This window comes from Formica exsecta, unplaced genomic scaffold (genome assembly GCF_003651465.1).
Source record: "Formica exsecta isolate Colony F162 unplaced genomic scaffold, ASM365146v1 scaffold322, whole genome shotgun sequence".
In the NCBI taxonomy this organism is placed as follows: Eukaryota; Metazoa; Arthropoda; class Insecta; order Hymenoptera; family Formicidae; genus Formica; species Formica exsecta.
The window spans coordinates 52,158-78,316 of NW_021850476.1; the positions used below are offsets into that span (position 1 = coordinate 52,158).

At 37.1% G+C, this 26,159-nt stretch overlaps 1 protein-coding gene across 1 annotated transcript in view; it reads right to left on the minus strand.

The window, feature by feature from the left end:
* Positions 1-26,159, minus strand: part of LOC115238149 (sodium channel protein Nach-like) — a 132,300-nt gene that overhangs the window by 3,546 nt on the left and 102,595 nt on the right. The window contains exon 8 of the mRNA XM_029811734.1: positions 23,141-23,333. Coding sequence (XP_029667594.1) covers positions 23,141-23,333 — 193 coding nt within the window. The remainder of the gene's footprint in view (positions 1-23,140; positions 23,334-26,159) is intronic.

Sequence of the window (26,159 nt, forward strand, 5' to 3'; positions counted from 1 at the left end):
GTTCCCTACAACTTTTATCCGAGTCGTTTTCCTTCAAACGTTGATCCTGAAAAGTTATAAGGGTGGAACTTTTAAAATGGGACACCCTGTATAGGAAAATTTAAATAATTTAATTTATAAAATTAAAGATTTTATTTATATGGAAGTTAAAATTCTATTTTAAATCTTAAGTAGATAATAACGGACAGAAATTGTCCGAATAAGTGAAAATCGAACATTCATCTGTTCGATTTTCCAAAAATCAGTTCAATATCTGAATTCCTCGATACGGGAATCGTGTCAGATATTAAACTGGTAGAAATAATTACAATGTTATTAGCCGCATTTTGCAGGCTTTTTATATATATACGTTTCTGACAAGAACTTGAATACGCACACGGAAATTAATGTACATTAGATATCTACTGGATGTTCTCAATGTGCATTAGGGATATCCGTGAATATGTAGGAAATAGTTATTAGACATGCTTTAAATATCCAAATGTCCACAATACGAGATCTGATAAATATTCACAGGATATGTAAGCCAATATCCACTGGACATCCACATCGTCAGTATTCAGTAGATATTCATGTAGATATCCATTGTATGTTGGTTAAATTTTAGTCACAAAATGACTAATTAAATATTCTAAATTAGGTCTCAGGAGACCTGAAAATGACGTCAATATGTCACATTCACGGAACGTCATTTTCTGACATTTGTTTGACGGCAAAACTAAAACCAATTACAGTAATAATTATAATAACATATTAATATAATATATGTATATTATAGATAAATTTAAATAATTTAATTTATAAAATTAAAGATTTTATTTATATAGAAGTTAATTTCTATTTTATATTTTCCTTAACAATACACCTTCTCCGGAAGACATCCGGAGAGTATCCAGAGGATATTAAACATCCTCTGGATAACCTCTGGATGGTCTCTGGATGTCCTCTGGACATTTGTGTTGTTAGGGTTAAGTATCCACTCGGCATGTAATACTTCTGATACATTGCTGCAATATTCTATTTGAATGGAAATATTTCACGACCGTTTCTGCAACATTTTTGCAATGTTTCAATGTCTGCAATCATTTCAAATGCAACCTTGCTAAAAGATTTCAGCAATATTTCGGTAATATTACTGAAATATTTCTGAAACATATCCCAAGTAGCAAACTGACGTCATAATGACGGTAAATTTTGGTCACAAAATAACCACTTAGACATCCTAAGTTAGGTCTCATGAGACCCGAAAATGATGTCGATATGTCACATCCACGAGACGTAATTTTCTGATGTTTGTTTGACGGCAAAACTAAAATCAATTACAAATATTATTAAATTAATAATATATAATAACACACATTAATGTGATACATATTATAGATAAATTTAAATAATTTAATTTATAAAATTAAAGATTTTATTTATATGGAAGTTTCTGTTTTATATTTTAAGCAGATAATAACGAACGATTTTCATTGATTCGGACAGAAATTGTCCGAATAAGTAAAAATTGGATATTTATCTGTCCGATTTTCCAAAAATCAGTTCAATATCTGAATTCCCCGGTACGGCAATTGTATCAGAAATTAAACTGATAGAAATAATTATAATGTTATTAGCCGCATTTTGCAGGCTTATTTATACGTTCATGACAAAAACTTGATGAATACGGGTATAGAAAGTGAATAGTGCGCCGCATAACGGTAAGCAAATGAACTATAATCCTAATACAAGTTACAGAAGGGTATTATTTGGATGACGTCTTCAAAATGTTTCTATATAGATGGTCTAAGAAATTATGTCTTTTAAACGTCAATTATTAGTCGCCGATGTCATAGACCAAAAATAGACATCATTATGTTGTCTATTGACGTCACTCTGCTACTTGAGTATACGATAACACGTAAATATCTAAAATGAATATCTTTGGTAGCTACTTAGTGGACATGGCCCAGAGAAAAACGCGAGATCGGATATATGTCTATTAGATGTCGAAGAGCCATTTAGTTTAAAACAACATCTAGAAATATCTTAATTAGATGCCACGTAATTTTGTGTCATTAAATTTTTTTAGACAATTAAAATTTAATATTCACATGATAGCAGTACATTGTTTATGAAACACTTTTTGGGTTGCAAGTCACTTCTCGACATCTAATAGATCTCTAAGTAAATGTTAACGCAATATGTATGTAACATCATAATAAAAACAGAAATTCTATTGTTGGAAAAATAATTTCAGAAAACGTATTTGTGGTCATACACTATAGTATTCACTTTGTATCGTCAAGATCAAATTTCTGTCAATATATCATATAAGTCTGGAGATTGACGATGTTTATGGCTATACCTGAAGAGAGAAAGAGATAGCATCCCAGGTAGCAAGGTGTCGTCATTTTAAGGTTATTTCTCGTCATATGACGTCAGTCAACTAAATAATGACGTAACACATGGATGGTCTCTGGATGTCCTCTGGACATCTGTGCTGTTAGGGTTTATTTACCGCTATGCGACGCGCGATGCGCCCCATCTCGTATTTGAGTTTCAGTCATGAGAATTATATAAAACTTGCAAAGAGCAACTGGCAGATGAGATTAAAAATGTAATTATTCCTATCAGTTTAATTTCTGATGCAATCCCAATATAGGGAATTCAGATATCAGACTGATAGTTTAAAAAAAAATATATATACAGGGTGTCCCATAATTCGCGGATCACCCGCCATGTGCAGGTAGAGCAGATGAAACCGAGAAAAAAAGTCCCTTACCATTTTGCAATTTTCGTAATAATTATTAAGAAATTAATTTAAAAAGATGGGCCAATCTATGCCTTGCACAAGCGCGCGGCGAGAAGAGACTTCCTACTCAGGCGTTGCTAGGCGCGCGGCGAAGCGGTAGGAGGGGCTCTATACGGCTACGTACGAGCGAACGCTGAAGCCACGCATCTCGAACTATTCTCTCTCTCTCTCACTCTCTCTCTCTCACTCTCTTTCTTTGTCTCTCTCTCTTTCTCACTCACTCTCTCTCTTTCTCTCTCTCGCGCGCGCGGCATAGGAAATATTATGCTATCGTTTCCACATCACCTTACGGTAGATAACACGGTACATTTTTTTTAAAGTGGTATCCCCAATTGGTCTAATCCACTCTCATATTTTAATGTAAAAATTATTCGAAGTGTCTTCCTCGCACACAGAAAAATACATACTATATACAAGTAAATATTACTTGTTTCAAGTATTTCAAAAGTTCATAGATCCGCAAATCTATCATAAGTTCATCATAAGCATCAAATTTATTCAAAATGTATTCTGAATCCTAGTAAATTATTCTGTTTGATAAAGAGTTAAAAATCCGATGGATTTGTACTATTGAAAAAACGGTAAATTTTGAGAAGTAGCCAAAGGTTCACCAATTTTATATGTCATCTTATATTAGAGAAATGTCGTCATTTTATCGTCAGAGATATGACGTCAACGGTCTGTGACTTAGGACCGTCATTCTAACGTCACTTTTACGTCGTTTCAAAGGTCAATTTGACGTAACCAGTGACTAAAAAACGACGTTATAATGACGACACCGTGCTACCTGGGATATTGTATGTCTGTTCTTTTTTGCCACCTGCTGAGCGTACAATTATGTACAATAACCGGTTTTAATTAGTCCTTAGTGAACATTATACTTTTACGGAAAAACCGCTAGTGATTGACTGCCGCGGGTTTATAGTTCATTCGCTTACCGCTATGCGACGCACTATTTATTCTATGTACTCGTATTCAAGTTTTTGTCATGGAATGTATATGAAGCCTGCAAAAAGCGACTAATAACTATTTTTATCAGTTTAATTTCTGACACGATCTCCATACAGGAAAATTCAGATATTAAATTGATTTTTGAAAAATCGGACAGATAAATACCCGATCGAATATAAAGTGTCCGAATAAGTGAAGGTCGTTCATTATTGTCTACTTAAGATATAAAATTAGAAATTAACTTCCGTATAAATAAAATCTTAAATTTCATAAATTAACTTATTTAGATTTATCTATATATATTACACATTATAATGTGTTATTATATATTAATATTGTAATTGGTCTTATTTTTGACGTCAAAAAAACGTCAGAAAATGAGATGTTTATTAAACGTCTAAAAGAGGCCACTATGACATCTATCTAGATGCGAAAGTCGACCTATCTTAGACGTGTTGAATAGATCAACTCTAAGCAGAACAGAAAATCACAATAATATCAAATGACATCAAGATGACATCAAAATTACATCGAAATGACATCGAAATGACATTAAAATGACATCGAAATGACATCATAATGACTTTTGATAGTCATTATGATGTCATTTTGATATTATTGTGATTTTTTGTTTTGCTTGGGTATACATCTCTATTTGACTTCACGTTTCTCTTTGGATATGGACATGGGCATGTAGATTTCTAATACACATCTTTGATAGCTTCTTGGTGGACATGGATATGTGAATAACATGTGAATATCTAATGAATAATCTTTGGTAGCTACTTGATGGACATGGATATATGGATAACACGTATATATCTAGTAGATATCTTTGGTAGCTACTTGGTAGACATATGTGGATAACATGTGAATATCTGATGAATACCTTCTGTAGCTACTTGATGGACATAGATATATGGATAATACGTATATATCTAGTGGAAATCTGTGGTAGCTACTTGGTAGACATGGATATATGAATAACATATGTTTATCTAGTAGATATCTTTGGTAACTTCTTGGTGGACATGGATATATGGATAATGTGTACACATCCATTAGATATTCTCGCTAGTTATTCGAGAGATATAGATATTTTATTCATTTATTAGATATCTAATCCATAGTAGACATGTACATCAGATAGATATGTAAATATTCACTATGTATCTATTCGATATTTTATTCTGTGTGGGGCTGGTATAGAAAGTGAATAGTGCACTGCATAGCGGTAAACGAATAAACTATACTATTTCAATAAATTATATGAATGGCTAAAAGCTGCAGATTTTGCTCGGTTACTGCTGCCAATTTGCCGTCAGATTGTGCGCGTGCAAATCTTGCTTGGTTTCTGCCGACAATCTGACGTCAATCCATGTTAGCAGATCCTGCTCGATTTCTGCCGCTAATCTGATATCAAACTTCGTTGCGCAGATCCTGCTCGGTTTTTGCCGCCAATTTGACATCAAACTGCATTGCGCAAATTCTGCTCGGTTTTTACTGCCAATCTGCTATGATAATTGTGTGCAAATCCTACTTAATTTCTGCTAGTGATCTGCTATCAAATTATGTCAGCAGATTTTGTAACATTTCTGCTGACATTCTGCTATCATTATCTGATATAACAGATTCTGTATACAATCTGCAGTCTTTCTACTGACAAAAACTTGTAGCAGACATTTGACAAAATCTGTTCGAACAGACTTGGCAAGTTTTATTGCATTTGGAAAAGGCAATTGTGGATATGTCTAGCGTGATTATCGGGTTTGTTTGAAGTAAGGAAGTAATAAGTATGTTTGAAAAGTCGTTGAATAATGGACATTGAAAGAATATGTGATTGAGATCTTGAGTCACGTAGCCACATGGGTAATCGGGGGAAGATACAATGTTTTTCTCCAACAGGTGAGAGTTTACAGCTGTGTAATGTGTTTTAAACGTAGATATCATTGTAATTACTGGACGTGTAAAACCTTCTTTAATTCTAGAGTACCATGGGGGAGGCAGAAGAGTTTCTATTTTTTTGAAGTATCTCGCTTTTTTATACAGACTCTTAGTACGAAAAATGTTAGTGGCTTTATCTCTTGTAAGTTGTTTAAATTTATAGTAAAGGTTAGTGTAATGGCATTTGCATATAAGGAAAGGATCAGGGAGGCACAGGGATTTTTTAGCCAAGAAGTCCGCAAGCTCGTTACCCGGAATAGCGGTGTGACCGGGAATCCACATTAGTTGAATCGTCAGATCAATCTTCTTGCATTGAAATAGTAGATGCTTTATACGGAGAATAAGATTAGTTGTGCCAGAACAGGAGCCTGCAAATTAGTGAGAACATTGAGTCTGAAAAGATAAGAATCTTAGATATTTTATTATCAAATGCGTATTTTACAGCTTCTTCAATGGCAGAAGCCTCGACGTCAAAGATTGTGAAGTAATTGTTGATATCTTTTTTGATAACAAGATTGGATTCAGGAGATGCAACCGTATAACCAACTTTGACTAGGTCGTCCTCGCATACTCTAGATCCATCAGTGTAAAGTGACAGATTGAAGGTCAACCGACGTAGCAGAGTAATAAATGAGCTCTCAACATTATTACTGTCTTTGATACTGAAACCAGAATTAATATTAATTGACGGTTTGAAGTGTCTGACAAGGTAAGAGTATTCCAGGTAAGGGTACTCCTGGAAGATGAAACTGTTCAACTTGTTCGAAGAGTTGGTTTTTCGACAAAAATGTATCAATCAGAGCCCCCAAACATGGCCTTTCCTCATTAGGATGTTGGTGTAAGGATTTGAGGATAGTGTTAAGCGGATGTGATTGACGAGCGGTGACCTTGCACAGGAACTTCTCCAGTAAGAACTGCCATTTTGTATTTAAAGGTAGTTCACCATTTTGTTGTTATTAGCAGTTATTTGGAAATCAATGAATATGATTACGCCAACAATATTATTACTGAATATGAGACTTCCGTTTCCGGTTATCCGGAAAGCGTGAACAGGGAGAAAATGTGCTCGTGAGGAAGAGGAGGACGAGACGAGATAGGGAGAAGTGAGAGAGATCGGAAGGGACAAAAGTGAGAAGCAAGAGGAGGTGCATCAAGGTGAATGAAGGGAGATATGTGGAGTGAAGGATCGGGATAGAGGAAGGATGCAAAGGTTGGAGCGGTTTGGAGGTTAGGAAAATGGGGGAAAGAGAGAGAAGATGGAAAGAGAAAAAAGACGAAAGTCACGTGGGAAGCGACGGAAAGACGGCCGATAAGGAGGAGAGTAGAAGCGGATAAGGCACAGCAGGGTAACGGGACAAGTGACAAAGAGCTGAGAGGGAAGATGCATGATATGAGATAGCGCAGATTAAAGGAAGTGGAACGAGCACATGGCGGTTGAACATGGAAACGGAAGTCAAAGGGGAAAGAGAGGAACGGCGAAAGAAAGGTCAGACGAATTAGAGGCGGATAATGAGAGCAGAAGAGGAGGAAGTGGCGTGGTAAGGGGAGCAAGGTGGAAGGAAGAACGTGGAAGACGGAAAGATACAAAGATGTTGGCAGTTTGGAGGTGAGGAGAAAGAAAGAGAGAGAGAGAGAGAAGAGGGATAGAGTGAGAGGGTTTAAGAGAAGCGATGGAAAATGGCAGGTAGACAGGAGAGGTCGATAAGAGAGAGGGAGAGTCAGATAAGGTAGGGCACAGTAATGGCGAAGAATAAGAGTTGAGGGGGAAGATCCGAGAAGTGGCGCCGGAAGTATGAAAGGAATCGAGCACATGGGGAATCAATGGAAAATCGAAACCGAAACGGGTAGTAGGGGTGGAGTACGCAGTTAGGGAAAAGTAAAGAAAGGTAAAAGAGCGGCCAGAAGTAAGAAAGGAGAAGAGAGAGTGGCTATTGGAGGCAGAAGGACAACAGAGAAAGGAGAAAGAAGAAAAGGGGAGAGCGACAAGAGAGGAGAGCCGACGAAAGTGGAGTGAGTGAAGAGCAGGGTGAGGAGAAGAGGTGGGAAAGAAAACGGTCGGAAGGTGAGAAGTGCGGAGAGATGGAGAAGTGGATAAAGGAGCTAGTGGAGGATGTGAGGGATAAGAGGGATGAGAGGGATAAGGAGGGAGATAAGACGGTGAAGAAAAGAGAGTGTGATAGAGGAAGTGAGAGGATTAAGGAGAGAGGTAAGACAATGGAAAAGAGAGATTGGGAGAGGAAGAGAAGAAGGAGGAGTAGGATCAGTAACGTCGTCAGGAGAGGAGAGCGCAGAGGTTCGGGAGGAAGGAGGAGAAGAGGCAATAAGTCCTAGTAGAAAAGAAAGAAAAGAGGGCGAAAGAGAGAAAGCGACATCGGAGGAGGTAAGCGAGGAGGAAAAGAAGGAAGAGAGAGAGGAGACGGAGGAGCCGGACAGAGAAAGAAGAAAGATAGATGAGCTGCAGGAGAGGAAAGAGGTAAAGGGAGAGACGGGAAAGAAGAAAAGAAAAAATTGATGGGGAGAGGAGGAAGGCAGGGGAAAGATGGGGGATCGAGGAAGGGAGAGGAGGAAGGTTTGTAAGGTCACAAAGGACCAGGTCAGGTGAAGAACAGGAAAAGGACCCCGCACAAACCTTATGGAAAACCGGTCTCGGTGGATTTCGCTGAAACTTTGGAAATTTGTAGTTTACGTGATCCTGATAAAAAGTTCTCATTGCACCAACTTGATTCATTGAGCCGTTTGAGCTCTAGGGACCGTCGAAAGTATGAAATAGGCGACTGTCGCCGCCACCATGTAGACAACCACCAGTTAATTCCTCCCTCCCCTATCCCTCCCCTACCCTGTTCCCACTCGTCTTTCTATCTTCCCCTCTCCCATCCCCTTTCTATCTCCCCTCCCCTCTCTTTCCCCTCTCTCCTCTTCTTCTATTATTTTTTATTATTTTATGTTGGTTTGCTTTATTTTACGTTATTTTACGCTCCTTCTTATTCCTGACTATGCCAGATCATGTCAACATCATTTGAATGATCAAGGTTTCTTTCTTCAGGCATTGCTACCTGGCTTGCGGTCCATAAACAGACCTTATGTCATCAAAGGACCGCAACTTCAAATGTTCCTCCAAGGACTCAGAAATGTGGCAAGGGATCAAAGAAAATTCGTTGATGAGAACAGTTTCACAGATGCTGAATTCGAATCCTCTTCTCCGGTGACGAAACAGCAGTTTCTGGAACTATTTGATTATTATGATAGAGTGTCTTGTCCAGGCGGCTACAGATATGTTTCTAAGAAAGACTTGTTAATGTTTTTATGCAAGATGCGACAAGGACTCTCTGATGAATTTCTTAAAGTTATCTTTGAGTACCCGAGCAGACAAGCAACAAGTTTAGCCATTTCCACTGTCCGACATTCTTTGATGCAACGTTTTGTTCCGACAAACATCGGTTTGGATGCAATCACAAGAGGAGATTATGTCCAAAGACATGTAACCGATTTCGCGAACGAATTATACAATCCCGAACCACATATTCCTCGTGTAATCGCGTACATTGACGGTACTTATAGCTACGTTCCTAAGAGTAGTAATTTTCGTACTCTCCGACAATCATTTTGTCTTCATAAGGGACGACATTTACTCAAACCTGTGCTGATAGTCGCACCCGATGGCTACATACTCGACATTCAAGGTCCGTATTTCTCAGACAGTCGAAACAATGACGCTGCGATCCTCCAGAATGAATTTCATAGGGATGTTGAAAGAATGTGAGAATGGTTTCAAGAAGGAGATTTAATGATAGTAGATAGAGGATATCGGAATGCTACAGAGCTACTCACTCGCTTTGGGATTTGGTGGAGGATGCCAGCACTTCTCGAACCACGACAAAGTCAACTCTCTACAGATGAAGCTAATGATTCACGGATAATCACTAAGACGAGATGGATCGTAGAGGCCAGGAATGGCCACATCAAATCTATCTTTAAATTCTTCCAGCAGACAACACCGATTCCCCATCTTCCTAATTTGGGTGATTTTTACCGTATTGCTGGTGCAATAATCAATAGGTATCATCCTGCCGTTCAAATGGAAGGATCTAATGGGAAGTTGGCTCGTCAATTACTGGAGAAAGCAAATGAAGTGAATGTTGTCCAAGCACTTGTGGAGGCTCAACATCTGAACACTCGTAACGCTCAGAGATGGGTACGCTTGAATGTCCAACATGTTCCCGATTTTCCAATTTTGGACTTACATTTTCTGAGGGATCTTACTGTTGGCATCTACCAAATCCATTTGGCACCATCGTATATACAGGACAAGCTACAAAGAGAGGAGTCGGAAGAATTCCAGCTTGAAATGTTAAAGGACGTACAGAGGATACCACTATCTGGTTTAATAAGAATTAGAGTGTACTCTCGATTTCGCAATGCAGCGAAATACCAATTATGGATATCATACCGACCGACAGACGATCATTATATGGATGATGAGATGAATGTTCAGAGCGACCCACCCATCCAAGGTTACTACTGCACTTGCAAATCCGGTGCTCGAACTTTGGGTACATGTGCACATATTGCGAGTGTTTTAGGATTCATTGAATATGCACGCCATGAACAACACATTCGGTACCCTTCATCAAGGCTCCTTCATACTATCTGCGATGCAGCAAATAGGCCACCGCAAGAAAATCCTGATAATGTACCAGATGTTATTGACGTTTGAACATTACTTCATTGTTCTACACACACGCACACCCATACGCACACGCACAGAAAAGAGGGTTTGGAGTCGTTAAATACTACGAGAGTGACGAATCGTAGGGTCCTTATCTTTTCTGACACACACATACACACACACACATTCATACAAACGGCTCTTTTCAGAATCACATGATGTGCAATTCCGATCGCGCAACCTCCCCGTGGTGATTTCGACGGTCCCTAGAGCTCAAACGGCTCAATGAATCAAGTTGGTGCAATGAGAACTTTTCATCAGGATCACGTAAACTACAAATTTCCAAAGTTTCAGCGAAATCCACCATAAGGTTTGTGCGGGGTCCTTTGTAGAGGTTGTAAAGGTTTGGGTACGTTCCTGAAAAACGCCTTTAAAACCCCAAGGGGACTGAATAAATGACATACATAATACATATTATTACTGAATATTACAAAGGTTTATTCGTATAAAAGTACACCTCTTGATAAGTGCTTATGGCGAAATGATCTTACACGTACGGTGTTAGCTCCTCGGACACTTCTAATCAAGTGCGCGGATTGGAATGCTGTCGCTCTTTATATACTATCAAAGTGTAGGCCGCGGGGTGTGAAAAAACATTCGATGAAGCAGAGACAAGAAAGATTTCGCGTATGCACGTGCAGTTTGCAACTCGATATTCGGTTCTAAGAACTATATGCAGGTGGCTTCAAACGGATGCCGCCGCCTCAGATGCTTAGTCTTGAACACTTAGCCTTGAATGCTTAGCCTTGATAATACATTGGAATGTTTATCTCAATATTTCCAACACATTTAAATCCAGCAATACATTTGTAAGTGTGGTTCGCATAAACCCAGATACCACTCTCAGGGTAGCGTATCAGAGTCTACTTGCCATCAAGAGTAGCTTCTCTTCAACCTGGTGAAGGATCTGAGATTCCCAGTCAAGCACAGATCGAATAAGACCCTTGTATACTGTTAGTAGAACCGAGGGATGCGCGCTCCATCGAATGCCGGAGATTGCTTTGAGCGCATTGATTACTCTGTTTGTAACGATGCATCCCTCCACCGTTACCCGGCCGCCGATCCGCCGAAAGTCCGCCGCCCGACGAAGACCGGTTGGGCAAATGCGGAGACGCTGAGTGCCCATTTTTAAATTATAAATAAACGCGCAAGCAAACAACCGCCGTTAGGCGCGCGAAACCGCCGAGAGCCGGTGACGTGCTCGGGTAACCGACCGATCGATACCGAATATACCCGAGTCACGCGCGCCGGTTCAACGCCAAATGTACCATTAGAACAATTACCGAATTACGCAGACGCGCGCGCCAAAAAGCGGGTATAAATAGATCGCGTTTTCACACATTGGGACCAGATCATCTGAATCCGCCAGAGTCGGTAAGACGCCTGGAAAGAATCCGAGATCCTTATACGCTCCTACGAGAAAGAAAAACGGGGTTGGGAGTACTCAGCCTCCGCCGAGAGTTTGCGGCATCTCCAGGAGTATACCCTCCGAACACTACAAGTCAGAGAAGAACGGGATCGGGCGTACTCGACCCCGCCGGGAGTTCTCGGCACCTCTTCAATTGTCCGACCACCGACGTGTACCGGTAGTATTCACGTGGAGAGAAGTTCTCTCCCACGGACGGGTGTATTCGTCAGCCGCTACATTCCTAATTCCGCACCCGCGATCCATATTATCGACGAAGATCTAACATTTGCACGCGCCGACATACCTGTCTTCGACCGCCATAAGCGAACCGGACCCGCTATTGATACGGGGCGATAAGTCCCATGCCGAGGGACGATCCGCATCCCTACCGCGACACCGATCGACGTGCGGGATCGATACTCCGTACATACGCGTCGAAGGACCGCCCACCGGCGCTACCGAAAATTACCACCCGATAACTAGCGGCTCCTGCCGGATCCGCGCTACGCGATTTATAATCTGTAATCGACCATACGTTCGAGATCCCGAACCGCGCTACGAATAATCGCGCTGCATTACATGCACCGCCGTTCGCGCACGAAATACTCATATGTATACAGCGACTCACTCATACACTACCACTCGCTCACATCCACATCTTGTACTCTTACATATCTATTGTACAACACACACCTAACGTACAATAAATCACATTATACCAACTACAGATCCGCGTTCGTGTCTCGCTACCTTTTCACCAGCCCCGGATCCCGACCGAGTTGTCCTATCTCCGCCTCGCGAAAGCGGAACGTTACATTGTATACTGTTAGTAAAACCGAGGGATACACGCTCCATCGAATGCCGGAGATTGCTTTGAGTGCATTGATTACTCTGTTTTTCATATTGGTGATGTGAGCTTGCCAGTTAAGTTCAGGATCTAGGTAATCTAGGTTCCCAGAAAGCGAGGTGTCCAGGAACACGGAATCTGCTCTTCTAGTATGTTTAACGAAAATCAACTGCGGCGAATGGACAATCGAAAATTACTGGATATTTGATTTGAGAAAATGGTGTACATGGATTTAGCTGGCAAAATGGATGGGCCCAGGTTTCTTAGGAAGATGTTTAATCTTTCTAAGGCAAGATTAAGATGATTTTTTATATAATTTAAGGACTCATCCCAAGCAGAACAGAAAATCACAATAATATCAAATGACATCAAGATGACATTAAAATGGCATCAAAATAACATCAAAATGACATTATAATGACTTTTGATAGTCATTTTGATATTATTGTGATTTTTTGTTCTGCTTGGGATATGTGCGATATATGGCAATGTCATTTGCATACATAAGGATATGTACCGGAAGGGGCAGACAATTTTCAATTAGTGTCATGTACAGATTAAAGAGAATAGGGTTCAGGATGGAGCCCTGTGGCAGGCCCCGCGAGGTGCATCTTTGTTGGAGAGTCACTCCGGCTGCGTATTCAATTAGATTGCGGTAATGAGTAGTGGCTTGAATAACTGCAATAATTTTTTGCGAAAATTCATATTTGGACAGCAAAATCACAAGCACCTTAAGAATCACATTATCGAATGTTCCAATCAAGTTAAAAAAGAGCACTCCAGTAAATTTACGTTGCACATTTAAAATTACGGTTCGCTATTCAAAGTTCAGTTCAGTTATTAATGTTGCCACATTATTGATACATGAGAGGCCATGACGAAATCCAAATTGAAAGTTAGATAGTATAATATTGTTTTTTGACCACTATTCTATTCGCTTGTGCACAAGCTTTTCAAATATTTTGTGTAGGTTATTTGAAAGCGCAATCCCAGCTAGCAAGCGTATGTGATCTTGATGTCAAATGGCGTCATTTGGTTGTCAAATAACGTTATTTTGACATCAAATGCTACATACTCAGCCTGGCTGAAGGAATGCAGCATGAAGGAGAAGTCTAGATCATTGCCAGCGAAGGGAATATTAATAATATCTTCTAGGTTTATCTACGGTGCGGTAGATCTCAATTGAGCTAGTTTTTCAAAATCTTCGAAGAATGGTGTTCTGGAAGTATGGTGTAACTGTTCTTGTCTTGAAGAGAGCTTGCAAAGGCACGAATATGTCTCCAAATCTTTGTGATCGGAGTGTTAAGATCAAAGGAGGAGCAATATCCCCTGAATTTCTCTTTCTTTTTCTTAGCAAAGATCTTGATAGTTTGCTTGCCAGCTTCAATATATTGTTACAGGTTGTCGGGTGAGTTTTGTATTCTTTAAAGTAGAAGCTTTTATTGTGGCTGTGTTTGTTGGCTGCGGCAGTTATTAGAACTTTGTATATGGCATCGAGTAACTCTTCATATGTTGGGTTAAGGTCTGGAGAATTGATATGAAAATTCTCTGCTGTTGCACGGCATTTGGATTTGAAAGTTTTCCAACCGATTTTTGATGTAAAAAAGGCGGGTCTGCCAAAAGAAGCGTTTGTAGGATAGTCATTGTGCAACTGTTAGCTATTGAAGTCGATGTAATCGTTATGTCCAGCACCGAAGAAGATGAAAAATCCTGGGGTGACCGCCAAAGTTATAACGCCATTATTTATACATATCAAATTTGTATTGGTGATTGCTTGTTCCAGTTTATTTCCCTCTCCGTTCGTCCACTGTACCTGCGTAGACCAGAGCGGGCTTTTTACATTTACGTCACAGCAAATTATGATGGATTCGAAGGAAGAACAATATTGCATTATGTCATGCCAAAAGCATGAGGCTCGATAGGGCAATGATTACTACCATAAGGGGGACTATATAAGGAATAAATATAAATGTGCATCCAATCCCAACCATATCTTACTTAAAATGAATTCTATATCATTCCGGGTGCACAGTTGTTCAATATATGCATCTTGAATTATCGAGACTCTGAGTCTTTTTTCGACTAAAATTGCAACGCCACCGCCTTGTCTATTGCGGTCTTTGGAGATTGGTATATGATTCGCAAAAGTGGGATGCACGTTTTCGTCGAGTCGTGTTTTACAGACGGCAATATTTATTTTATGCTCCTTTAACATGAAACAAATCTCAGGCAGACATCTCAATACCGAACGACAGTTCCACTGAAGAATATTTACAGAGGGATTTGTATGGGGCTTGTGTGTGATTATGTATATGTAAGTGTAAACAGATTAAGTGCAAACAGCATTTTTGAGAAGGTTATTGCCCTGCCGAAAATGTTCAATTAAAACTGATTAAAAAAAAAGTAATCCGAATCGATCGGGATTTCTGCACCGAAAATACGATATTAAAACCGATTGAAAATAGTCAAATCGAATTTAGTACGCTTCAGGCGGATTAATGTTGAGTGATATACATCCACCTCAATCCGAAATTATACGATTTCATAAGTTATAATTAAATCGGTTTTAATGCAATGTGAATCTGTCGGAGAAAGACAAAAGTAATTCGGATTGGAAATAATCCGCGAAAGCGATATTAAAACCGATTATAATTCGTTCGGAATTAAAATCGATTACTTTTTAATCCGGGCGCGGATTGAACCGATTAAAACCGATTAAAACGGATTATGTTTTAATTGGTTTTAATCGAACATTTTCGGCAGGATGCCCATTTCAATGAGGACATCTCTATAGACAAATTTGATGCAGGAGAATTTATTTTGACATTGAGAGATCCATGCATTAAGGATTTCTAGAGGTGGTTTTAAAGTGAAATAGGAAGCCGAGTTTTCAACGTCAGCGTTATTATCGGAGGGTGAAAAGTTACGAGCTGATATTTTATTAATATTGAGGTTAGGTTCAGTTTCTTTTTTTTTATATCTAATAGGATTATTAGAGGGAGGATAAGAGAGATAAGAGTGCTTGATGTTGTCCTTCTGGGTTGATAATAGTTTCTTTCGGACAGGTAGATTGGGGATTTATTTTTTTATTAGTTGGAGAGGGAGGAAGTATATTCTTCTTTTGTGATAGAGGCGGAAAGCAATAACAAAGATTAGTGGGAAGGTTATGAGATGCCATATTTTTGCTCAAAGTTTTGGAGGAATTAAGGTTTTTCGCTAAATTAGGTGAAAGAAAGTCATTCAGGGTAGGAAGAGGGGCGCCCAGAGCAGACAAGAACATCCCCCAGGAGGATTATTCCCCCTTTTTTATTCAATAAAGTCTGGACCTCAGCCGGAGAGACGTTATGATATGCTGCTAATTTCTTTATCTTTTTTGGCGAATGAAAATGGGGTATGAGGTGTTGGTGCCTCATAATTTAATTTGGAAAGTTTGTGTCTCTTGCAATTAATGCAACGAGGTTTATCAGACTTACATTTGGTGTCGTCATGAGAGGAAGATCGGTTCTCACCACATCTGATGCAGCTTGATTTAATATCTGAAGTTCTGCAGAACTTAGACAGGTGACAAAAACGTTGACATCTCTGACGGCAACGCACTCTCTAAACGAATGGTTCTAGAAAAAGACCCATGTAAATTAAGCTTGATGAGGATGAGGTTGTTCTAAAGCGAGCAATAGGTATATATAGTAGTGTCAACGTATTTAAAAGAGGACGTGCCGTCATCTCGTTTAGTATGAATACTTTTCTTTAAACAAGCAATTTCGAAAGGAGGAGTCCATAAAATGCCCCATTCAGGAGGAGGACGAATATTCATTGATAGTTCCTCTGGTGTATTATTGTCATCTATGCCTCTAATGATATATTGTTTAATAACTTTATAGTTAGGGATATATGCGAGCCATGACTCATCTTGAAATATTGAGCACACGTTCTTGTTGAAATAGTCAACAAATTTATTGGCTGTGGAGCCTTCAGAGAAAGATACTGTAAACTTATTCCTTCCAGAAATTTTCAAGTCAAAGGCCTGTTTGAAGAGGTTTATATGTTTATAGATACGTTTACCAAAGACGATGGTGCCATATTGTTTTGTCTCCAAATTGCGGGAGGTACCTAATATATTATGTGTGAAGACACTTTTGGCTTCTGGTTCCTGGACTAGAAGAGATCTTATGTTGGGATGAAGGGGAGATTAGATTTTTTATATTCACCACAAAGGGAGATTTGGAATCTAGAAAGTATTTGTTCAAGAAACGAGGATCTTGTGCCTCCCTCGTGAGTTTTTTGGTTTCTGGGGATTTGGTGGACAATGCAGAGGAAATTCTTTTTAGATTAGCCCTTTGAGCCTTTGTAACAAGCCGGGCATCAAAGGGTAGATAATTCCTATTAGAGTTATTCCAGGCATCTATTAGCCTTAAATTATTCTGGACATTATTTTTGTTTTTGTCTTTTTCTGGCATGGAATCTATATTCATGGCTGTATCTGTGTCCATTGTAATAGATGATGTAAACTATATGGGTAGAAATTATGTAACCCAAAGCACAAAGCACAGAGGGGCAATGTGGCCGGTTTCCTTATCACGAGACCAACACACTCGCTTTACAAGAATATACACATATACGCGCACTTTCGACCGAAGTTTACTAGACTAACACTTTATACATGCGCAAAGGTCACTTATGTGAAAAAGAGACTCACATATTAGCTCAGAAATGGGCTGATTATTTGAAACGCAATAACCGATATCAACACAATGCTCATACGACGTATCAGAACCTTATCATCAACCCAATAATGACTATTAAAGAGCGTCAGCCCTGGCACCGACGAGATACTATTAAAGACCGTCAGCCTTGGGTAAATTTCTGTGACCATCAAGTGAGCCCGGAGGTAATTGAAGTATGTTAACATTACCGGCCGTTTGAGTGTATTGAAGATAATTACACGAATTATTTGATTCATACGGTTATTGTAGTTCATCCAATTATTGTTTTATTATTGAAAACACCGACAAGATATTATTAATGACCGATGGTCTTATGGGATTTAGCATATTACTGGAGAAAAACTCGCCACGCGCTACTGTAGGTAAGTAAATCTTTGCATTGTCAATAATAAAACAGTAATTTTACAATAAAATGTTTATTTTGTTGTTCTTGAGGCAGTTACATAAAAGATCTATTACATTTTTGATAATAAAACAATAACTGGATGAACTAAAATAACGCGCAGCAAGTTCTTTTTCCAGTCACACTAAATCCCATAAGACCACCGGTCTTTAATGATAATATCTCGTCGGTAATGTTAACATATAGCTATTTAAAAATGACATTTATAGTTTGGCGAAAGTACCAACATAACTTTAAAAAGTATTCAATTCAGTAGAGTCAAAAATGGCAATAGATAAAGTGCATATCCGATACTGTATTATTACTATTCTTTACGAATTCCAACAAGAAAAAAATTCTGCAAAAGCGATCGATCTGTTCCTTTCTCGGCGAAGATATTGTATTGTACGATATGTGCGCATTTTGGTTTAAGCGGTTTAAAAGCGGTGATTTCAGTCTGATCGACAAACAAAACGCCCTGTACCCCTATTCTGTAACTTTTTACGACAAATTCGCTATCGTTACGCGTCGTTACGCAGCTATTTTCCGATACGTTTTAGCTGCACAACGACACGTAACGATAACGACATTGTCGTTACGAAGTTGGAGAATAGGCCTACTGGAGGCCCTCGGAAGTGACAACGATAATTTGGAGCAACTGCTCGCTGAAAATTCGGCACAAACGCAAAAAGAGCTTGCAAAGCAGTTGAGAGTGACGCAATAAACTATTTTCAAACACGAGATGGAAAAGATCCAAAAAGAAGGAAAATGGGTTTCGCATGAATTCACTGAAGCCAATAAAAATCAACGAGTGGCAGCGTGTCTTTCTCTTCTCAATAAGCAGCATAGAAATAAGTTTTTCTTGTAGAAAATCGTTACGAGCGATGAGAAATGGATATCTACGACAACTTGAAACGCAGAAAGTCATGGGTAAATCCCGGCGAACCATCAACATCGGTTGCAAAGTCTAAACGCTTCGGAAAGAAGGTTCTGCTCTGAATTTGGGATATCAAAGGCGTGATTTATTATGAGCTGTTGAAACAGTTACTGCGGGCTGCTACCAACGCTAATTAAATCAAGTCCGCTTGAGTCAAGAATTGAAACGAAAACGTATATTAGCAAAGAAAAACGTCCTATGAAATTGCTGGATGACAACGCCAGCCCACATATTGCTTCTAAGACAAAAGGCACCATAATGAATCTTGGCTGGGACGTGTACCCGGCGTATTCACCAGACATAGCTTCTTCCGATTACCTCTTGTTCCGATCGATGCAATATGCCTTATTCGATACAAAAATGGCTTGACTATTTCATCATGTCCAAAGATAGCATTTTTCTGAAATGGAATTCATCAGCTGCCTAAAAGTTATAGAAAGCAACGGTGAATATTTCGACTGAAAAATTTGTTTTACTTTCTTTTAAAATAAACCTTGAATTTCGCTGAAAAATTTGGATTATTCATTTGTACACCTATATACGAGTACAACTGTAATAAATCATACGTATTATTTTGTAACATCATAACAGTATAATGTAATAATATTTTCGCAATATATAATATTTTGTTATATATGTGTTCCCCTTCACTTGCTATTACGCGACAAAATCAGATTTAACTAGCTTGTATTCAAGTTTTTGCTATGAAATATAAAGTCTACACCTCTGTGAAGGCATGTCATCTTTCAAAAAACTAAATTTTTTTAAAGTTCTGAGTGCATCCCAAAGAGTTCTAGAGACCCCTATTAATTTTAAAAATAGTTCTGGTGAATTAAGTTTAAAAAACCATTATTGATGAATCTTCGAGGTGCTAACTTTTCAAAATGAAATCATTAAATCAGCGATAACATTATAATCACTAAAAATAATTAATTTTGCCATTAGGATTTCTTATAGAACTCTTGAGGTGCTACCAAGAACTCTCAATAAAATTGCCAGAACTTTAAAAAAAATTTTTGGTCTTTCATTTAACATATGAAAAATCGCGAGGACTTTATATATCGGTCTTAGCGCTCCAAGCATTAAGAGTTATTGGTAGAACTCGTAAAGTGCTATCCAGAACTCTGATGAAACGGTCGGGATTCCCAAAAAATTTTTTACCCATCGGAACTTAGAAATTTTTCGTATATCGGATCGAAAAATTTCTAAGTTCTGTGAAGTTTTATGAAGTTAGCACCCCCTAAGATTCATCAATGGTTTTTTAAGCTTAATTCGCCAGAACTATTTTTAAAATTAATAAGGAACTCTAGAATTCTTCGGGGTGCACTCAGAACTTTAAAAAAAATTTAGTTTTTTGAAAGATCAGGTGCCAACTTCACAGAGTCTACAAAAGACGGGTACTAACATAAGATCTAAAGTATATCCCTTCTTTGTCAATTTAATTTCTACAATCTCAACAATAAGGGATTCAGATTATTAAACAGATTATTTGAAATTGGGCGGATAAATAAAAAAAAGTACATTTACTGTCTATTTGAAGCAAAATATCGGGATTTCTATATAAATTAAATCGCGAGTTTTATCAATTAAATGCATATAAATTATTTTTATTTATTTATTTAATTATTAACTTTATGATCGATTCTATCCCAAGTAGCAAAATGACGTCACAATGACAATAAATTTTGGCCATGAAATGACCAATTAGATGTCCTAAGTTATTAGATCTCATGAGAGTTAAAAATGATATCGATATGTCAGATCCATGGGACATCATTTTCTGACGTTTGTTTGATAGCAAAAATAAGATTAATCAGCATTAATATATAATAACACATATTAATGTAATATATAGAGTGTTTGATAATAATCGTCCCACTCGTAATGTGCAGGTACAACGGGTTAAACCGAGTAGGAAGGTCTTGTACCGTTTTGCGATCTTCACAATAATTAATGAGAAATTAATTAAAAAAGATCGGCCAATTCGCTCGAGTATTGTTGCGCAGTAAGAAAGGACGGCTTGATGGGCAGTATCGATATTGTTAGGATGTGAGAATCCATCGTTATGTACCGTTCATACATAACCGTTGTCATTTATAGAGCGCTCCTCCCAAAATTTTGTCGCGCGCCTAGCGATCGCATACTTTTTGGGTTGGCTCTTTTCGCTACGCGCTTATACTCGCGCGAATTGGTCGATTTTTTAAAATTAATTTTTCAATAATTATTGAAGAAAATAATTAGAATTTAATTAGAAATTAAGAATTACTTTTCTGCGTTCATCTCTCTAATTATCAATTAATTGCGTGCACCGTTTTCTACTGTCCTTCACACAGAATTGTAAGTTACATCTAGCTCTGAAACAATCTTTGTCTCTCATGTCGTTTTTTATCATGTGTGCTTCGACGCTCTCGTTGCAGGTCTCATCTAACTCAAAAATGTTAATTTCATTGAGATTAATTAAATCATCTTGTGCTTATACTCGCGCGAATTGGTCGATTTTTTTAAATTAATTTTTCAATAATTATTATGAAAATCGCAAAATAGTAAAGGACTTTCCTGCTCGGTTTAACCTGCTCCATCTGCACATTACGGGTGGGGCGGTTATTATCAGACACCTTGTATATGCATATATAGATAAACTCAAATTATTTATTTTTAAAATTAAGGATTTTATTTCTATGGAAGTTAATTTCCATTTTATATCTTAAGTGGATAATAACGAACAATTTTCACTTATTTGGACAATATCTGTTCGAATAAGATCGGGCATCTATCTGTCCGATTTCCCAAAAATCAATTCAATATCTGAATTATCCTGTATGGGGATTGTATCAGAAATTAAACTCTTATAAATAATTATTACAATGTTATTAGCTGCATTTTGACTTTATATACGATCATGACAAAAATTTGAATACGGGTATAGATAGAGAATAGTGCGCCACATAACGATAAACGGTAAACTATAATCCCAATACAAGTTACAAAAGGACTTTATTTGAACGACTTTAGGACGTCTTCAAAATGACATCTTTTAAACAATTATTAGCCGATGTCATAGACCATAAATTATTAAAAATATACGTCATTATGTCGTCTTTTAATGTCACTGTTACTTGATGTGAAATTAACTATGATATATAATAAAACAATATCATATTGGTCATTTTGTGATCTAAATTTATCGTTATTATGACGTCATTTTGCTACTTGGGACATAAGACTGTAACGATTGATTCAAGGTAATTAAAATAAAAAGGAAATAAATTATATTTAATTCATGAAACTTAGGATATAAATTAAGATATAAAATTAATTGATAATTAATGATTTTTTTCAAAATTTTCTTATGGAATCGTTTGTATTTCATATGAAGGGATTTTTGAAGTGTAATTAAAAATTATCTAACTAATTGAAAATAAATAAATTATTTTTACACTATGCATAAACAAAAAAAAATATATATAAAATTTTGTTTGTGTTTCGTATAAAAAGTTTTGAAGTATATAGGGTAGATGTCCCAATTACTACCAATGTCCCTATAACTGCCGTTTTATTTATTTTACTTGATAAAAAATAAATTTGTAAACAAACATATTCAAAAAGAATTGTGTTATTAAATCAATACTTTAATTTATATAAAAACAAAAAATGACACGTATTTGTTTTTACTTAATATTTAAAAATTAATGTTAAAAACTGAACATTAAGTTTGAGTATCAAAAGTGCGACTACGTAAATAAAAGGCGATGCAAAAGTCGTACTAAAGAAAGAGCAATAATTTTATTATATAACCTACATTGATTATGTAAAATGAATTAATGAGCTATATAAGAATCATTTTAATGAAATAATGTGTGAAATAAGTGATATTTTATGTTAAATTATTATCATTAACGCTGACAGCAATAGGGACAATATTTTCTTATTTGTCCGTCAGACTGCCGTCAGTATTCGGGGCAAGAAGCACATCACAAGTATGCATAATTGACACTCATCTACAGACTTTAACTTCTTTTCGGGCAGAGCGAGACTGGTACTGGGACTGGCAGTGATCTGGCTACAGTTAAAGGAATTGGCAATTACCGGATGTCAATCATACGGACAACATTTTTTTTAAATGACAGTCATGGGAACATCGTAAATTTCTATAGATTTTTATTTATTATTAATTTGAGTATTTATATGTACTGCATAATAATTTTTTTTATAATAATAGAATTATTAAATAACATTATGATTCAAAGTGAGGCATTTTTTAGCTTCAGCAACACCCAAAACGGTAAATGAAGTTAGACTTAAGGTGGCAGTAATTAGAACGTCTACTCTAATTAAACAGATTTGGTAGTCATTCGAATAATTCTAATTACAGAATATATATGTGTATAATTTTGATGTTTCATGCAATTGAATTGATCTTTTACCGAGAGTTTTTTGAGAAACCGCTAGCGCTATAGTAAACAGTAGAATCGAGCGTTCCAAAAGAGCTTTCTATGGGATATTGATATAGAGAGCAATCAGGTATGCATCCGCAAGGTCCCTTTATTATATTCTCTATCTTGTTTGGTAGTTTTTTATCATTTTGATCCATATCTGGCCATGAAGTATCGAAAAACGCTGTAAAAAACAAATATATGTAAAACAAAATAGGTGATCTATTTTAATCAATTTAGATGATTTATGGAGAAATAATGAATTTTTTTTCTAAAAAATGTTTTAAACAAAAGTTGTACAATTTTCAAAGAGAAATAATGTGACAATGTTAGTTCGTCCTTGGATATAATTGCCAAAATCACGTCAAAGTCGACTAGGTTTTTTAAAATAGAAACCCTCAATTTTTTATAACATATTCTTGCAACTGACAACAAAACGTTTTTAAAACATCCATAAAGTTTTATTTCGATCTAAGTATTTCACAGTTGAAGCTATTTAAAGTTCTGTTAACAATAATATGCGTTGCTTGATTAATTGAGTTTCGCATTGTTTCTCACGTTTGGAGTGCTGATTATTAACGTGGGTTCTTTTGTTTCTCACAGGTAGGATCTTTGATTAACATGAGTTTCCTTGTCTCTCACGTTTGAACTTTCTTTTTTTATTAATATTACATTCTTTCCTCGAATGATAGACTATTACCGGCATGCATATTTGCAGTCTTAATATAAATGAAATTTTTATGCTACTTATAATTTCAATTGAAATGTCTTGCTCTAGTAAAACGTTTCTTTATATTTTTTCCAGTTGTTGATTCTCTTTCAAAAATAATCTCTTTAATATATCCTCTCACAGAATAAAATCTAGCGATGTAAAATCAAAAGAATTTGGTGGCCAAGATCTATATATAACATTGTGAACATATCTTTCATTCAAGAAGTTTCGAATAGCGTGATATTTATATGGAGATGCACTATCATGCTGGAGCCATCTGCCTTATAAGTTTTAAATTTGTATTTATACCGATATACTTTAATATATGTACTAAGTACTACACTGACCAATCATAGCCATTTTTCTAAAGAATGGAATGGTTGTTATTGACCAGTATAGTATTTAGTACATATTAAAGTATATCGGTGTAAACTAGATCTCTAACAATTCCGGTAGATTATTTTGCAAAAATTGCTTTAATTCTCTTACCATTAAGTTATTTAAAAATTGAGATTCAATAATTTATCTGTTTAAAATACAATACCAGACATTAATTTTCCATCGATTCTGATTATCAATACGACGATCCCAGTAAGAATTTATATTTGAATAATAGTAACTATAATATTATGCTAATTTAAGTCTCTTGTATTTTATGAATGCTTCACTAAACATTAAATTTTCAAAAAAAGCGGGACTTTCTTTATATTTTTAAAGTCTATCGATAACACTCAACGCATTTTTGTTTCTGAATTTCATTAAGTTTCTGAGGAATATGGTAAGGATGAAAATAATTCGAGACACTGTCGTCTGAGACAGTGTTAAGCTCACAAAATAGTTGATGTTTTGGTAAATGTATATTAAGGGACTCACCCCAAATGATCTTGTCCTTGACATATGTTGTCAAGGTCATGACCCTGAGTAACATTCAAGAGGTTTTAACCGTTGCTTGTTGTTTATTAAAAAGTTATTAACAATTAAATTGTACGATAAGAACAAAAATATTGGTTTGGATTAGGTTAGAATTTTTCGAGGCGGAAGTGCAGGAGGAGAGGCTCCGGCCCTTCCTCGCTCACGCATTCACTTTGCAATAGACTATGCAGACAATAATTTAATTAATAATTATCACAGATGCGTACGTATACACGTGTGTGTGCATCTATATGTATATACAAATGGAATTATGTGTGGAATTCACATAGAACCGTACAATTATAAATCGTACAATTATAATTATACAATTATATTGGTTTTTTTTTCATACATATTTGTTATTATAACCAATTTAATTATAACCAATAGTTAATTATAACCAATAACACACATACATCCGTGATAATTATTAGTATTAAATTCTGTATAGTTATCGTAAAGTGAATGCGTGAACGGGGGAGGGACGGAATCCCTCTCTCGCCCACGTATTTACTTAAATACTTAAATATACAATTAATATAGAATTCATGCTCGGTAAATATGCATATTAGCGCCGACCTCACTGATTTCAATGACCTTGACATATGTTGTCAAGGACATGACTCTAAGTAACTTGCAAACAATTTTAGCCGTCGCTCGTTGTTTATTACAAAGTTATTAACAATCGAAGATAGTGACCGACCAATACTTGCGACATAAGACTGTATATATTTCTTCCGGAAATGGAGCCCCCCCCCGTAGGAAGGGCGGAACCCACTGTGTCCATGCATACACTTTAATGCGAAGTGAGGTTCCACATGGGTTTACAACTTTCCACGCAAAGCGAGGTTCAGCGCAAACCTATGTGTCTAGTTTTCCAATAGTGGAGCCTCCCCCGCAGGGGGGCGGAACATACTGCCTCCACGCATATACTTTTTAATGAGAAGTGAAATTCCACATGGGTTTACAACTTTTCACGCAAAGCGAGGTTCAACTCATGTACAACCCATGTAAAATCTCACTTTGCTTTAAAAAGTATAGGCATGGATACAGTGGGTTCCGCCCCCCTCTGCGGGAGGGGGGCGGAACCCACTATCAAAAAACTAGGCACATAAGATCGCGTTGAACCTCGCTTCGGGTGGAAAGTGTATGCATAGAACAATGGATTTCGCCCCTCCTACGGGGGGGGCTCCACTTCCGGAAGAAATAACTTAACCCAAACCTATTTCTGATTTAAAACTAAAATTTGGTTTGGATTAAGTTATATTTTCTGGAGCTCCCTCGTAAGGGGGGAGGGGGGGGGCGGATCATAACCGCCACTTTTTTCGCGATATGAACTAAACCTCGTTTTGCACTCAAAGATGCAAATCCATTTAAAATCGTATC